Source organism: Symphalangus syndactylus, chromosome 11 (assembly GCF_028878055.3).
Source record: "Symphalangus syndactylus isolate Jambi chromosome 11, NHGRI_mSymSyn1-v2.1_pri, whole genome shotgun sequence".
Lineage (NCBI taxonomy): Eukaryota > Metazoa > Chordata > Mammalia > Primates > Hylobatidae > Symphalangus > Symphalangus syndactylus.
Window position 1 is genome coordinate 64,974,050 of NC_072433.2, and position 17,344 is coordinate 64,991,393.

A 17,344-nucleotide genomic window follows, 5' to 3' on the forward strand; every position below is an offset into this window, starting at 1 on the left:
TGGGGTGCTGTCTAGTCCTCCCACTATATCATACTCCCAAGCATCCTTACAGGAACGTCCTGCAGGCTCCACCAGACTATCAAACTGAAGCCACCAAAAGCCCTCTCATGTGACTTCATATACAAATCACCCAGCACAGTTCTGGTGATATAAGCTGTCACTTATTTGCAAGTGAACTGAATGTCAAGATCAGTGGTTTGTGATCTTGCCATCTGATGTCAGATTTAGCTCACAGGAGATACTCATTAAAATCATTTAGGAAGCCAAATAGGATGTACAGCAAGTCAAAACCCCCACCACGAGGAAGGGAAGACCTGACCCATTTTCTGCAGACTTTTACTTTAGTTTGGTATTATTCTTTGAGAGTCTTCAATCAGGATTACAACTGGCTTGAATCCTGCTCATTCTAGTCTAAGTGTATAACTTGCTATGTGATATTGTATGGTGTGGACAGCAAGACAAAAGGGCACATTTCCAATCTCTCTACAAAAGAGGAACTAGCCAGAAACAGCTGCCAAAAATGCTGAAACAGCCTGTGACGGTCATCCCACAGCTACCAAGCAGTGCCTGAGATCATTATGTTCTCCTCTATTTTCTTTTCTCTGCCTTACACTATTTTCCTTGTCCCTAAATCTTAGACCTAGCAATCTAGGAAACTTGCTCAGCTCCACCGGCTAAAACTTCAGAGTAAAAGAGAATGACAATCCCATTATTTTAGTGACTTATTCTAGAATCCCAGAACAAAGCAAGGCTCGTGTTCAGAGCAGGTTGTGTTAACACGCACAAAATTGTACATAATAAATGTACACAATGAGCTTACCATTGACATTAATCAAGGAGAGAATATTATCCTGGTGATCGAGGAGGCGCTTAACTTCAAGAATATCCCATTCTAGTGATCCTTCTGTGGGTGCTACCAACCTGAAAATTACTAAATGAAAAAGACAGATAAAATTTTATTACAATGCTCTAAGAGGATAAAATACTACTCCTGCTCTAAAAACGAACATTTCATTAAGTGAAAAATACCTACCATACTGAAAAACCCGTCTCCAAAAAAAAAGCCTTATTCATACTACTTTAAACTATTTCTTTCAAATGCTTGAGACGTTTGAGATGATCTACTAAAACCCATACTGAATGTGTCCTGAAGAACTCTCTTCCTTTACTGACTTTTCCAAACAGTGAAGCTCCCATTCTCTCTAGGGTTTCAATGGATGTCTGGCTATCTCAACTCACTCCCTCCCTAATCAGTGACTAGCCCACATCCCTCAATCACCTCCACCATCAGCTTTCTCTACTCATGTCCCCAGGCCAGTAAGCACTGCTACAGAATAAGCTGCAAATCCAAGTTTAACTTCAACTCAGTGAAGATGTAAGCAGTTTCTTTTTTAAAAAGCTTCTGATTCCTAGGCATATACCATTAAATTATAAATTCTCTGAGTATGTCTTATAATGTTTATATATCATGCAGTTCTTCTGACTATAGTAATGTTCAATGTGTTGCTTTACTCATTATTTGACTTTAACAAATACAGTTTTATTTAAACTAGTATAAATCCTAACTTTAATCAATACAGAAAACCCGTAATAAAATCCACTGACGTGGATTCTATCAACATTTGCTAAACATTTATGTTCCAGGAACTCTAGGTCCCAAATGTGAATAAGGCCCAGTCACAAATGCTCAGTCTAGAGTGGGAGAAGGACTTGTTTATAAACAGGCTTACCGTCAATGTACTGAGTGTTTTAAAAATACGCCACTGGACGAAGTGCTGTGGATGCTCAAAGATTAGGATGACTAACACCTGAGAAGTGACAAGTCTCAGAGATCGTGTCCTTTTCAAATTACGAAAGTATCTTTTCTTTCTCACATTTCTTTCTGGAAGATAGGTCATGCCTTGCTTCTTTCTGTGTCTCTGACAATATTTTACCAAACTACAAATCTCTAACCAGGTTATTTAATCCTGACAGCCACTCATATTCAAACTGTGGTTGTCAAAAGAAGGTTTTTCAGTCAATAGAAGAGAGAACTCTTTCTGATACACACTGAACTTATGGGAAATTCTACTTTAGTTGGAATATTATGAAGTGATCTTGAGACTGGAATTTTGGAATAACAAGCAATATACTGTTCAACCAAGCTAACACACTGATTAAAAGACTCATAAGAAAAAGAAACCTGGCCTAACATCCTGAAAATGTCTCAGTCTCTGTATCACTTCAACGATCCCAAGAAGCCAAGAGTGGGGCACACGCAGATGTCCCCTAAATAAAAAATTGCTTTAGTCCTTCCAGCATGTGTATACAATTCTCGTTCAAAATACACAAAAAGAAAAAAATTCATACTCACTCAGTTCTTTGCCAACTGCTGCCACAACACAGTTCTTAGGTATTTCAACCAAAGCACTAATACCTCCAAAAACATATAAAACAAAGGTCAAATTATTTTTCTCACAGATTATATCAAAAACAAAAACATTCTCAGTTTTATGTCAGTCGTTTTCCATAAAGAAGATAAAGCACACAGAACTAGCTCCACACACACTTCCTTGCTTGCCTACTCATGGAAAATGATTTTGTTAAATGTGGGTTTCTGAGACTTTTGGAAGACATTATTGATTTATTAAGAGCAGAATACGGGGTTGGTTTTTTTTGTACTTTTTTTTACTATTGTGATAAAGTGGTAGATTCAGCAATTCACACTTATTTACCAGGGATCCCTTAAGATAATCACCATCAACCATTTACACGATGGCTAGCTCAAAAGTGACGTAAAATTGGGGTTTTCCTTCATGTAAACTTAAGAAGCCTGAGCAGGCTCCCTGGCACTGAATGAACTAGCCAACAGTCAGCAGCTAAGAAAGCAGCCTTCAAATAGCATGTTTGTGATCCATTAATATATGTACAAATTTTCTTCTATTATTGAAAGAATCAGATTCAACATTCTAACACATTTCACTTATTTAAGTAAAGAGGTCTCAGCATCTTTTCATAACCGAATAATGATTTTAGTGTAACCATAACTTCTACAAGGCATGTTACAATTTTGCTTCTGTCAGCATGAATAAGAGTTGATATATTAGAACCACCACGTGTTGGCAAAAAAAAAAAAAAACCTGTTTAATTTTTCCATTATGATATATATGTAATTTATAATATATATGCAAGTGTAGAAAATGGTCTAGTCATTTGCTTATCCTTCCCATCCATCAAAGGACTGACTGTTGTGATTTGGATAGTATTTCTGGCCAAGATTTTTCTCCACATAGGCGTATTTTAACAGTAGGTTTTGTATTTTTCCATGTACAAGGAGGAGGATATGGTGCTGCAAGGAAGGCAAAGGAGTGGTACAGAGAAGACAGAGGACATGGGAGAACAGCGGGGTGGGTAGCAAGAGAAGAATTCTAAATGCAGAAAACAGCTTGTTTAAAAATCTTTCACTAAATTATATGTGAAAATACTAGAAGCCCACCAATCCAGATGTAGCAACCTAATACTCAGAATCACAAAACATATTACTGGAAAGGACACGGGTGCCCTGTGTTTTAGTCCAGGGCTCCTTCCATTGTATCACATTGACTAAGATTATCTCTGCTTATTTCCAAACACAGAATAACTGCTTGTAAAAGCTCCACCAGTCCATAAATCAAGCAGGGCTTATGAAAGGACATCATGACATAAGGATCTAATAACACTATTAACAATCTGGCCTCCAGTAATTTGGAAAACCCAAATGATGAACAGCTCACCAATGGTAGCCCATGGCCTTCTCAAGGCTTTCCCATAGATACCCTCAAAGCCTTCTGTTAACTCTTGAGACACTGATAAACGGCAGTATCGTAATGATTTAATATATAGTACTTAAAGATAACTTGCAAAACAAAGGGAGACTGCAATAAGAGGTGGCTATTTCCAGGAACACACAGAAGATTCTTTTCAGCCCCAATTTCAACATTTTACAATATAACTTTACCAAAATAAAATTCATGAAAACCACAGGCTAGTGAAAGAGAGAGAAAAATGAACATAAAGATACATAATTCATGATAATAGTAAACAGGGAAATATATTCTAGATTTGAGCAAGACTATTAGTAATCAAATGTTGAACCGAGTGGTTAAACTGTAAACCCTAGCAATGTATGGATTTAGTTTTCCTAAGTCATTATGTTTCTGATACTTTAAAATATCTATGTGGAGCTAAGCTAGCTCCTATTAGTAACTAAATTCAATTCACAGGGCTCCTGCTACCGTTGAAATGTCAACAACATGCACAATAATGTTCCTTCTAGGATACCCAGGCTTATTTGATTATTTTTAGAAATAACAATAGTTAGTGTGACTTCAAGGTTGTTATTAAAATCTACTCATTTAAATATTTTACTGTAAAAATAGATTTTATTTATTTTTTTTTTTTTTGAGACAGAGTCTCGCTCTGTCGCCCAGGCTGGAGTGCAGTGGCGCAATCTCGGCTCACTGCAAGCTCCACCTCCCGGGTTCACACCATTCTCCTGCCTCAGCCTCCCAAGTAGCTGGGACTACAGGTGCCCGCCACCACGCCCGGCTAATTTTTTGTATTTTTAGTAGAGACGGGGTTTCACCATCTTGGCCAGGATGGTCTCGATCTCCTGACCTCGTGATCCGCCCACCTCGGCCTCCCAAAGTGCTGGGATTACAGGCGTGAGCCACCGCGCCCGGCCGTTGATTTTATTTTTTAAGATCAACCTTGGTATCAAAAAGTCAAAACTGATTTGATTATTTTTTTTCTGTTGAAACCAAAAGCGTATGTACACAGAATTCTGAGAACATGAAACTTTATCAGTAAGCTTGCACATGTATGAACTTTTTGGCAAGGACAATTGTAAAAAGAGGTCATCCTTAGGCATTTATTCAAAGTTAATGACCCCACAAATGCTACTGTAAAGCTGTAAGGGTCTGCTTCTAGGTATCAGCGTGCTCACCAAACACAGTTCAGGAAAATAGCCCAAGAGCACTGGAAAAGGTTGTTCTTGAGTGGAGTCTTCTCCTCCCGATTCAGGATAAAAATATATTTTACACAACCCCTGATCTGAATTGAATATGGCTACCTGTTATCTTCAGAACTGAAAAAGAAAAATCCCCTATATTGACCTTTCTACTTATGGAAAGTCTCTCTGAAGATCTGCTGTGTCTTCTAGTCTGTTAATCAGAGTTCAAAATTACCTTGATTTGTTTTTTACCTGTATCAGAAAGGTGGCTAGTCTTACACAGGAGATCTAATTTTCGGTTCCACACACACAGGTCATTCCCACCAGAAAGCCAAACATCTAGTCTCTGAAGAACAGTTAAACACTGCAAAATTTATTTGAAATGTATATCAGGTTAGAAACTCAAGCAGTCATTGTTCAGTGGTTTAAAAATATATCCACAAGTTCTTAACCCCTTCCTTCACTAGGTGGAGCTTATTTCTCCTTAGTAGAGCATGTGGGCACTACTAAGTGACTAGCTTCTACCAAACAGAATCTGGCAAGAGGAATGGTGTGTGACTTACAAGACTAAGTCATAAAAGATACTTTGGCCTCCTCCTTGTTCTCTCTTGGATCACGTGCTCTAAGGTGAAGACACTAAAGCAATCACATGGAGAAAGGTCCATGTAGCAAAGAGCTGAGGCTTCTGGGCAACAACCAGCACTAACTTGCCAAGCACATACGTGAGCCTCCTGGGACGCAGCTCCTCCACCGCAGTCAGGCCTTCAGATAGCAGGAGCCTCAGGAGAGGCCCTGAGCCAGAACCACCCAGATAAGATGCTCTCTAGTCCTAATCACAAACACTGTGAGATGACAAAATGTGTATTGTTGTTTTTTTTTTTTTTTTTTTTTTTTTTTGAGACGGAGTCTCGCTCTGTCGCCCAGGCTGGAGTGCAGTGGCGCAATCTCGGCTCACTGCAAGCTCCGCCTCCTGGGTTCACGTCATTCTCCTGCCTCAGCCTCTCCGAGTAGCTGGGACTACAGGCGCCCGCCACCACACCCGGCCTTTTTTTTTTTTTTTTTTTTTTTTTTTTCAGTAGAGAGGGGGTTTCACCGTGGTCTTGATCTCCTGACCTCGTGATCCGCCCACCTCGGCCTCCCAAAGTGCTGGGATTACAAGCGTGAGCCACCGCGCCTGGCCACAAATGTTTATTGTTTTAAGCCACTAAGTTTTGAGGTAATTTGTTACTGAGTAATAAATTACTAATACACAATTGCTTAAACTCCGTTTTAAATCAAACTGAAACTATGACCTTAGTTTCTCTGTATCTTTAGAATAAATAACGCCCAAGTCTTCTCAATTCTATACATTTGGTAGACTCAGGAAAGTGAGTGTTTCAAGTACCATATAAGCCCTTTACCTTTAATAGTACTCTCCTCGCCCACTGACTCTGAGTCAGACAAGGGCAAGAGCGAGAGAGGAGAACAGAAAATAAAAGGCAGAGCTTCTGGTAATCTTGCCTAGGCTGCTTTTAAAACTGTTGGATTAAAAAGAGTTGAAAATAACCAATGCAGTTTATATTTCTAGTGGTCCTACCCTGTCTAATCTCTGAATTTTTAATGCCAGTGTTTCATTTTTTATTGCCAAATAGTATTCCACTGTGTGGATATACATTGTGTTTATTCATCAGCTGATGGACATATAGGTTTCCATTTTTGACTATTATGAACAATGTTGCTGTGAACAATCATGTACACATTTTTATATGAACTTACATTTTCATATCTCTTGGGGATATACCAAGGAGTAAGACTGCTGGGTCAAATGATAATTCTGTTTAAACTGTTTTCCAAGGTATTGTATCATTCTAGATCCCACCAGCAATGTATGAAGGTTACAATTGCTCCACATTCTTGCCAACACTTGTCTTTTAGATATTAGCCACTCTAGTATGTAGGAAATAGTATTTCACTGTGGTTTTGACTTGCATTTCTCTAATGACTAATGATGTTGAACCTCTTTTTCATGTGCTTATTTGCCATTTGTTTATCTTCTTTGGAGAAATTTCTTTCTTTCAAATCTTGTCTATTTTTAATTGGAGTATTTGCTTTTTTATTGAATTCTTCATATACTGTAGACACAAGTCCCTTATCAGATATACAATTTGAAAATATTTTCTCCAATTCTGTATGTTGTCTTTTCACTTTGAAGCACAAAAACTTTTCATTCTGGTGAGGTCCAATTTATCTTTTTTTGTTGTTGTTGATATGCTTCTGATACCATATTTAAGATACCTAGCCCAAGGTCACAAAGATGTACTCCTATATTTCTTCCAAGATTTTTGTAGTTTCAGCTCTTACATTTGGGTCTTTGACCCATTTTGAGTTGACTTTTGGATATGACATGCGGTAGGGATAAAATTTCATTATTTTGTATGTGGATGTCCAATTGACACAGCATCATTTTTTGAAGAGACTATTCTTTCTCCCATTAAAGGTTCTTGGCGTTCTTGTCAAAAAATCAATTGGCTATGTGAGACTTTACTTCTAGGCCTTTAATTCTGTTCCATTGATCTGCATGTCTATCATTATGCCAATACCACACTGTCTTGACTACTGTAGCTTCATATTAACTTTTGAAATTGGGAAGTGTGTCTTGGAACTTTGTTTTTCCATTTTAAGATTGTTTCAGCTATTCTGGGTCCCTTGCACTCCCATATGAATTTTAGGATCAGCTTGTAAATTTCTCAAAACAAAACAAAACAAAACAAAACAAGCCAGCTACAATTTTGATAAAGATTGGCTTCAACCTGTAGATCAATGTGGGTAGTGGTGGAATCATAACAATAGTAAATCTGATCCATGCACTCAGGATGTCTTTCCATTTATTTAGATCTTTAATAATTTTCAACAATGTTTTGTAGTTTTTGGTATATAAGTCTCATACTACTTCAAATTTCTTTTAATAGTGATGGGGTATTGCTATGTTGGCCAGGTTAGTCGTGAACTCCTGACCTCAAGCAATCCTCCCACCTTGGCCTCCCAAAGTGCTAGGATTATAGGCATAAGCCACCCCACCCAGACTAAATCCATTTCTGAGTATCTTATTCTTTTGGATGCTGCTGTAAATGGAATTGTTTCTTAATTTTTGGAATGTTCATTGCTAGTGAATAGAAATACAATTGATTTTTGTGTGTTGATATTATATCCTGAAACCTTGCTAAATCCATTTACTAGCCTCAATAGTTTGGTTGTGGACTTAGGATTTTCTATATACACAAGATTATGTCATTTGGGAATAGAGATAGTTTTATTTCTTCCTTTCCAATATGGATGTCATTTATCTTTTTTATTGTCCAACTGCCCTGGCTAGAACCTCCAGTACAATGTTAAACAGATGTGCTGAGAGCAGACATCCTTATCTTGTGCCTGATCTTTGGGGGAAATTATTTGTCTTTCACCATTTTTAAAAATTTTTATTTTATTAGTTTTTTTGAGACAGGGTCTTGCTCTATCACCCAGGCTAGAGTGCAGTGGCACAAGTACAACTCACTGCAGCCTCGATCTCCTGGACTCAAGCAATCCTTCCACCTCAGCCTCCCAAATAACTGGGATTACAGACATGTGCCACCAGGCCTGGCTAATTTTTCTTCCTTTTTTTTTGTAGAGAAGAAGTTTCACCATGTTGCTCAGGCTGGTCTTGAACTCCTGAGCTCAAGCAATCCGCCCACCTTGGTCTCCCAAAGTGCTGGGATTGCAGGCATGAACCACCACACCCAGCCTAGCCTTTCACCATTAATACGAAATTAGCCTTGAGATTTTCACAGAAGCCCTTTATTAGGTTGAGGAAATTCTCATCTATTCCTAGTTTGCTGAGTATTTTTATCATGAAAGGGTGCTGGAGTTTGTCAAATGCTTTCGCTGTTTCTATTGAGATGATCCTGTGGTTTTTATCCTTTATTCTTACTATGGTGCATTTCATTGATGAATTTTCAGATGTTAAACTAAGCTCATATTCCAGGGATAAATCTCGCTTGGTCATGGCGTATAATTCTTTTTAGATGTTGCTGAATTTGGTTTGATAATATTTTGTTGAGGATAATATATGTTTTTGTTACTTAACATTTTACCACTAGCATTTTCCTCTTTTAATATTCTTCTGAAATATGAATTTTAGTATATATATCTACCATAATGTATTTTCTTATAAGACATTTAGGGCACTTCCAATCATCCATTTATAAAAATGTATTTGTAGTACACATTTCTGTTCATAAATTTCTGCCCTATTTTCTGATTATTTCCTTTAAAGAGTTTTCTAGAATGATCACTGGATTAATGCCTATAATAATTTATTTAGATTCATTCATAATGCCAAACTACCTTCCGGGAAGATCATATTAATTTATAGTCTCAATATGCAATAAAATGCCAATTTCACTATCTCCTTGCTAACATCAACCCTTATAAAAAATTTTGCTAGTTCAAAAAATAAATGATAGTATTTCTCATATTAGGGATATAAATTTCTTGGATAAACTATCTATTCAAGAACAACTGAACCACTAAACTAAATGAGTGCAATGCTATTTTTTTAACAATTTTTATGTGAAACAGGATCACAGCAGGAGAAAAACACAAATATCTAGCTGACTTACATTACAGTAAAACCCCTTTTAAAACTACTTTCACTATATTGGAATAAGATACTTTTTTAGTGACCAGTTCCTATAACCAGTTCATAACACAGTTTACCAAACGGAATTTCCCCCAAATGCATTAAATTTTTTTCTCTTTCTTTGTTCCTTCTTAATGACCTTAGTTTTTCAGAGAGCAAGAATATTTTTAAAGGAATGTAAAAGGCGCATCATTTCAGGTCACATATAGATATTTTAATTAAATCAATACTTTAATGACTTCTTTAAAAATCCACTGTTAAGTTAGATAAAAGTATATATAGTACATGGCATTTTCTTCCCCTGAAACTTGACTAAGTTGATATTTTGAACAGCACAGTGCCATGAGATGGCTACCAGAGATTCTGCCTTTTTGGGAAAAAATGAACTATTCTAACTATTGGCACACAGCAATTCTTTTTACATTAAGAAAAAAAAGAAACAAAAGAGCTCCAATATGGAGATCAGTTATCCTTAAAATAAATGAGGGAACATCTACTACTACTACTATCTTTTCCAAAACTTGCTTACATTACTAAAAAAACAGTGGCACTTTCTCTGAACACTTATTTCTGTAGGAATCACAAGCAACCAAGTCTTATCTATGTTTGTTTCTTTAAAATGTAGCAGAGCTTCTGTCATATCATAAGCCCCAATAAATAATTGTTTGTAAAAGGAATAAACCTAACAGTAGCAGCAAATTAGCTATGTAAGATTTTTAGTTTTGAAACTAAGTAACTGACATGTCTTGCTTTTGTGACCTTAGAGAAGGCAGAGGTCACGGGACAAATAACTCTATATTTTAAATTCAAAGTATAAAGAAAACAGACCAGCTACTATTACGGTCATTCTGCAAGTAATATCTCTTCCTAGAATTACCTACAAAAAACATACCGGGTACTACCTTTTTTCCTTATCCTGCTATTGGGATTATCCCTTGCTCTAATTTCAAATTGAAACATTCTAACACTTAATACATGTGCTCTCAAAAATCTGATCTTCCACGAAGCAAATGACTACAAGTGTGTGGGAAGAAATAATTCATTAAGACCCACAAAAGTAATTTCATCTAACTTTTTAAACCATGTCTTCTGAGACAAAAACAGATTGCCATAAAAACTCATATTTACTTAAGATTTTACCTTTACAGTAGACTGGAAGCATGATATTCTCTGAACTTGTCTGGCAGTATCACCATCCCACACCTAAATTTATGTTAAGAAATAATTTCTAAACAGAATTTTAAAATCTTAATTATAACTTTTCTACTTAACAATTAAGCCACAAATGTTAAGCAGTTAGAAAATCTTTAAATCAAACATAAAATACTTAGCGTTTATACCACCACAAAAATGAATTCATATAGTGAGTTATCAACTTAGCAAAGCAGGCTTATGATCTAAAATAAGTTTGAGGTAAATTTTACTATCAAATTATTTGAAAATGACAACATAATGAATGGTCTGAAGTACTGAATCTTTACAAGCACTAAATATTCCAACTGTTTAAAGTTTATTCTCCAGAATAGCCTACCGTAATCTAATAAGCATAAAGTACTTATACCAAAAACTATCATGTCCATTAATATTTACTGAAAGCTCCCTATAATGTGGATAGCATGATTTATTACTGTTATCTTGATTCGAGAAGACGCTAACAGTGTATTACTGTTACCTGTATATGTATTTAATATAATCAGAGGGCCTCTCATAAAACATCCAAGTTCAGTTTGACTTAAGAAGCACAGTGATTTTCAAACTTTTACACCATTTCCTATAGTAAGAAATACATTTTACACCATGTCTGAAAACACATTTACATACATGTACTATGTATACAAATGTATATGAATGTATTAAAAATTGAAACCACTTTCACAAACTAGTTAACCTTATCATGGCCAATGCCTTTTGTTATATTTTTATTATACAGATGTGCCTTGACTTAAAGTACAGTTATGTCCCACAATAAACCCATTCTAAGTGGAAAATATCCTAAGTCAAAATGCATTTAACACATCTATCGAACATAATAGCTTAGCCTGGCCTAACTTATATGTGCTTAGAACACTTACATAAGCCTATAGTTCAGCAAAAAAAAAAGTCATCTGGCAACAAAGTACACTGTAGAGTAAGGCTGTTTACCCTTGTGATCTCATAGCTGACCAGGAGCTGCAGCTCCAGGCTGCTGCTGCCCAGCACTAGGAAAGACTATCGTCCCATGTATCACTAGTGTGAGAAAATATCAGACTTCAGAATTCAAAGTACAGTTTCTACTTAATGCACCTCCCTTTCACACCATCATAAAATTGAAAAACTGTAAGTCAAACCACCCTAGGTCGGGGACCATCTATATTCTATGTCATGCTTTAGATGGAGCTAGCTTATCATGAGAATTACATTTTATGTATATAACACACTAAACAAACTGCTAGCATATAAAAAATGCTCCCAGTAATTAGGAAATGTTTTCTAGCCTAATATTTACCAGAATTCTAGTAGTATCTCACAGCCTTTTCACTTATTTCACTATTCGCAAGCAGAACATTTAATATTCAGTAACTTAAGCTCTTAAGGCTATCGCTTTAAAAAATTATCTACCTTCAGTATTTAATTAAGGAAGTTAGTTTTTACAGGTTGGGTATCCCTTATCCAAAATGCTTAATACCAGAAGTGTTTCTGATTTGTTTTGGATTTTGGAATATGCGCATATACCTAATGAGCTATCTTGGGGACAGAACCCAAGTCTAAACACAAAATTCATTTATTTTTCATATACACCTTATACATATAGCCTGAAGGTAGTTTTATACAATATTTTTGGTAATTTTGTGCATTAAACAAAATTTTGACTGTAACCTGTCACATGATGTCAGGTATAAAATTTTCCACTTGTGGCATCACATCAGTGCTTAAAAGGTCTTGGATTTTGGAGCATTTCAGATTTTGGATTTTCAGATTAGGGATGCTGAAACTGTAGTGAAAACCCAAGCAGAGTAAATTTAGAATTCATCTGGGTAAGAGAGACTGCCAAATAAGCAGCCTAGAATTTTTTTCTAACAACAAAAATCATTTAGCAAAGGAAATGAGTCCATACTATCATTTACAGGTAAAATTCATAGTGACACTGTACCAGCTACTAACTTCTGTATATAATTTTAATCACTGCCTCAAAATATTGTTATAGTGTCTTAGGAGTGATCTAATATAGTATTTTAAATTCTATTTTTGCAAAGATTACACTGATACTGAAAAAGAGAGCTTTATTCCATATTTGCCTCTACAGAGTAGTAATAAAGCAGCTCTGACCTAACCATCTGAGTGAATTTTATGCCTTTGTTTATGTTGTATTGTAATCACACACAAACATACACATAATATGTGTGTATGTATATATGTATGTATGTATATAGAGTTTATCCCCATTTAAACCTTCTTTGACATTTTTTCAGCTATAAACAATCTGTCTAGAAAGCACTTCAGCTGATGAACCCACTTAAAGCATGTTAAAGTCTATATCTTGGTTCTATAAGAGCCTAAGAAACACCTATACGTTTAGGCTTACTCCAAAACTTCACCAATGCTTGAAACTGTTTAAACAGAACTTTCAGATAAGCATATACTTTTAAAAATTAATACGACCAGAGACAGTGGCTCATGCCAGTAATCCCAGCACTTTGGGATGCTAAGGCGGGCTGATCAAGAAGTCAGGAGTTCGAGGCCAGCCTGGCCAATATGGTGAAACCCTGTCTCTACTAAAAATACAAAAAAATTAGCTGGATGTGGTGGCACGCGCCTGTAGTCCCAGCTACTTGGGTGGCTGAGGCAGAAGAATCACTTGAACCTGGGAGGTGGAGGCTGCAGTGAGCCGAGATTGTGCTACTGCACTCCAACTTGGGCAACAGTGAGAATCCGTCTCAAAAAAAAAAAAAAAAAAAATTAATCTGACAACTTCTTTTAAAAAAATAAAAGTAATGAAAGACAACAGTTATCTATAGCATTTGACTCTGGACTTCACCAAGCCAATTCCTCATACAGGGGTATTAAATGGCTTAGCTGGTTTACAGAAAACATTTTATGAAGTGCAGTGGTTCGGGACTCTGACTCTGCAGTCAGACTTGCCAGTTCTGCCCTACACTGGCTGTGTGCCTTGGGAAAGTTACTTAGCCTCTGTATGACTCTATTTTTTCATCTGTAAATAAGAATAATTAAAAATAAGGCCAGGCACAGTGGCTCACGCCTATTATCCCGTATTTTGGGAGGCCAAGGTAGGTGGATCACCTGAGGTCAGGAGTTCGAGACCAGCCTGACCAACATAGTGAAACCCCATCTCTACTAAAAACACAAAATTACCTGGGCGTGGTGGCACAGGCCTGTAATCCCAGCTAATCGGGAGGCTGAAGCAGGAGAATCGCTTGAACCCGGGAGGCAGAGGTTGCAGTGAGTAAAGATCACGCCATTGCACTCCAGCCTGGGCAATAAGAGCGAAACTCCGTCTCAAAAAAAAAAAAAAAAAAAAAAAAAGAATAATTAAAAATACCTATGTCAAATGGCTAATTTTAAAGATTAAATGAGTTAATATATGGAAAACAATTAGAACAATGCCTGTTACACATAAGCACTTTACTATTGCTATTCCATCTTTTTACCTGAAAGTATGGGTAAAGAAAAAGTAATTTTACTTTTATAAAATTGTTTTTAATTATTAAATATTAAACACTGAACAAACAGTAATTCACTTTTCTATCAGACTCAGATGCTCAAAAGATTTTTATGGGTTGGGACCATTTGGTTTCTTCTGCTGTACAGTGGGGAAAAAAAAATGTAAATTATCCTCCAGTCCAACTCATCGTTGTTTCCCTAAATTGAAAAGCAAATTGAGATAGTAAAATAAATTATTTTTAAGTCCACATTCTCCCATTTCATCAATTTTATACAACCTGATAGAGTAACTCTGGAAAGAACAGCAATAGTCATAGAGTTTCCATCAATAACAAGCCTTAACCTCCTATTTCCAGTCTAATACTTTTCAGATACCTAATAAATGGTATCTTACAAGTAACAGAACAAAAATTATTTTTGCTATAACAAGAATATACAAACACGACCCTATCAGCTAAAGACTAATAATGTATGTAGTGGCTCCTTAGGCCACTATAGCTTGTTCATTTCTTCCAGATTAAAGGATACAATAACTGTTCTATCAGCAGAGGCTGTCAAGATGAGTTGATTTTTTTCTTCACAAGATTCCAAGGAAGGAAATGTAATAATAGCTGTTATCTTTTGAGTGTGTCCATTCAGTTCTAAAAGTTTTTCCCCTGTCTGAAATACCAATAAAAATGTTAATAGGCTTAGGTTTCACAATTTAGATAATCATAAATGACAACATTAAGTAGAACTGCCATACAGAAGATACATATACATTCCATTTAAAATTACTTATTCAGAATTTAACTTAAGCAATCACACAGAATCTAAACAAGCGCTGAAGGTATAGCCATAAATAGTTTTATTTTCTAATACAAAATGCTAATTTTTAGTATATTTTTATAGAAAATTGAGTATTCTTTTCTATAAATTTAAAAATATAATTGTGTAAATTAAGCATAAAAACATCAGTAACTTAGTTTGCAGGAAAAAATATGGAGTCCTCATTGTCCAAGTATTTGCTATTTAAGTCTCCACAGTTATAAGGTCATAGAAGAAAATAAAAGTCACCATAACAACTGTATATGTACCTACACACACATAAGTATATATATCCACTCATTTATTAACCACTTAGAAAGTTAGTCTCTACTCCATCGTTATTTAACACCAATATCTATTCCTACCCATCCAACATCTTCATCCATCAGTCTCTCACTAATTTACCAAGTAGTAAACATGCAAAAATACAATGTAAATGGCAAATCTTTCCAAGATTGCAAGACTTCATGAATGTGGTGAAAATAATATTAAAGAACTGCTTTTATCACAAGCAAAGCCATTGAAAAATAAAGATCTGACACAGTCAGACTAGATAACAATCCAAAATAAAGGTGAGAGGAAGATACTTCAAAATAGAATAATTTGAGTAACAAATGATCAGGAAGGGAGGCTCTGAAGAAACTGGTGAAGCCTTAAGTATTTATTAAAAAAAAAAGTCCTTTGTAATATTAAGTCAAACATGAGAAAAATGTTACATTATGCTATTATGCAATGTTGAAAGAAAACTTGTGTGTCTCACAAAAATCAACACAATTCATTTACTCATTTTGGAAGTCAGGGCATAGCTACTGATAACCTAAATTTTGTTAAATAAGATTAAAATTTTATATTTTTTGAATTTTCATACTTTGGCATTTGTTTCTTAGGAAAAAACTTTTTTTTTTTTTTTTTTTTTTGAGACAGTCTTGCTGTGTCACCCAGGCTGGAGTGCAGTGGCATGATCTCGGCTCACTGCAACCTCAGTCTCCTGAGTAACTGGGATTACAGGCGTGCGCCACTATGCCCAGCTGATTTCTAGTATTTTTAGTAGAGATGGGGTCTTGCTATGTTGGCCAAGCTGTTCTCAAACTCCTGGCCCCAAGTTATCCGTTTGCCTTGGCCTCCCAAAGTGCTGGGATTACAGGCACGAGCCACCACACCCGGCTGGAAAAAAAATCTTAATTTAAAAAAACTTTCCCTCTTCATTATGAAATACTAGTCCCCACTGTATATGGATTTATCCTAATTAGCTCTTTTCAAATATTAATGTGTCAATTAACAGTGATATGCAAATGTATCCCCAGATAGTATTTATATGAATACATACTCAACTACATCATCATATCTTTATTACACAATCCACACATAATCAATACACACCTGGGCATTCCACACAACTACAATTCCATCATCACCAGCAGATGCAAATCTGGTTAGGGAGAAAGGGTCAAGAAAAAAAAAAAATCACTGGTGACATTTAATTACTAAGATTAAGAACTATCAAACCTTATTAGTGGTATTTTGACTAATATTAACGAAGATCAAGTTATTTCAGCTAATTTAAGAAACACATTCCAGGTTCTGTACCAGGTATGGAAGATCAAAAGATAAATAAGACATTTGTAAGTTTACAAAGAATAACCCGCTAGAAATGTAAAAATAATCTTTAAAGTCCTTCTTTGCTTTAAAATTCTATGATTTTAAGAAATCCCTGACTTAAGTGAAATGAAACCAAGCTGAGAAGTGCCTTCAGTGACAGGAAGTGATATTCCAGGGGTGGAACTGATTACGATGTTAGATAAATTCATTACTTCTATTATTCTCTCTGTAAATAATTATTATTTAAAGTCAAGATCTCTCCTTTGCTCAGCTCAACTCCTTAGTCTTTCCACATAAATGCTTTGTTCTTGGTTTGGAAGGTTTGAGGATTTTTAGGGGTTTTTTGTTGTTTTTTAGTGAAGATGCTTGAAATGCACAGGTAAAGTTTGTCTCATGGCACGAAAAAAGAGCTGTGATAGTCTGCTATAGCTTCTCCTTTTTACACCCCATTCACCATATACACAGGGACAATCACCAAATTCTGCAGAGTAGAAGATATTCTGAACACAAACACTATCAAGAGGAATAACCTGTCATACAGGATTATTCATCATCATATTATACTAAAATTCACCATCTTATTATACTAACCCAACAAAGTAGTATACAATATCACATCGTAAGCATGTCAAATAATTTATTGTTAATGTCAT

General features: G+C 35.8%; 1 protein-coding gene across 3 annotated transcripts in view; it reads right to left on the reverse strand.

The window, feature by feature from the left end:
- Positions 1-17,344, reverse strand: part of WDR41 (WD repeat domain 41) — a 191,218-nt gene that overhangs the window by 22,044 nt on the left and 151,830 nt on the right. For all 3 annotated transcript variants that reach the window (XM_063612159.1, XM_055232609.2, XM_055232611.2), the window contains exons 3-8: positions 16,473-16,521; positions 14,814-14,945; positions 10,767-10,829; positions 5,222-5,333; positions 2,354-2,416; positions 821-931 (exon numbers count right to left, since the gene is read on the reverse strand). In XM_063612159.1, the coding sequence (XP_063468229.1) occupies positions 821-931; positions 2,354-2,416; positions 5,222-5,333; positions 10,767-10,829; positions 14,814-14,945; positions 16,473-16,521 (530 nt within the window). The remainder of the gene's footprint in view (positions 1-820; positions 932-2,353; positions 2,417-5,221; positions 5,334-10,766; positions 10,830-14,813; positions 14,946-16,472; positions 16,522-17,344) is intronic.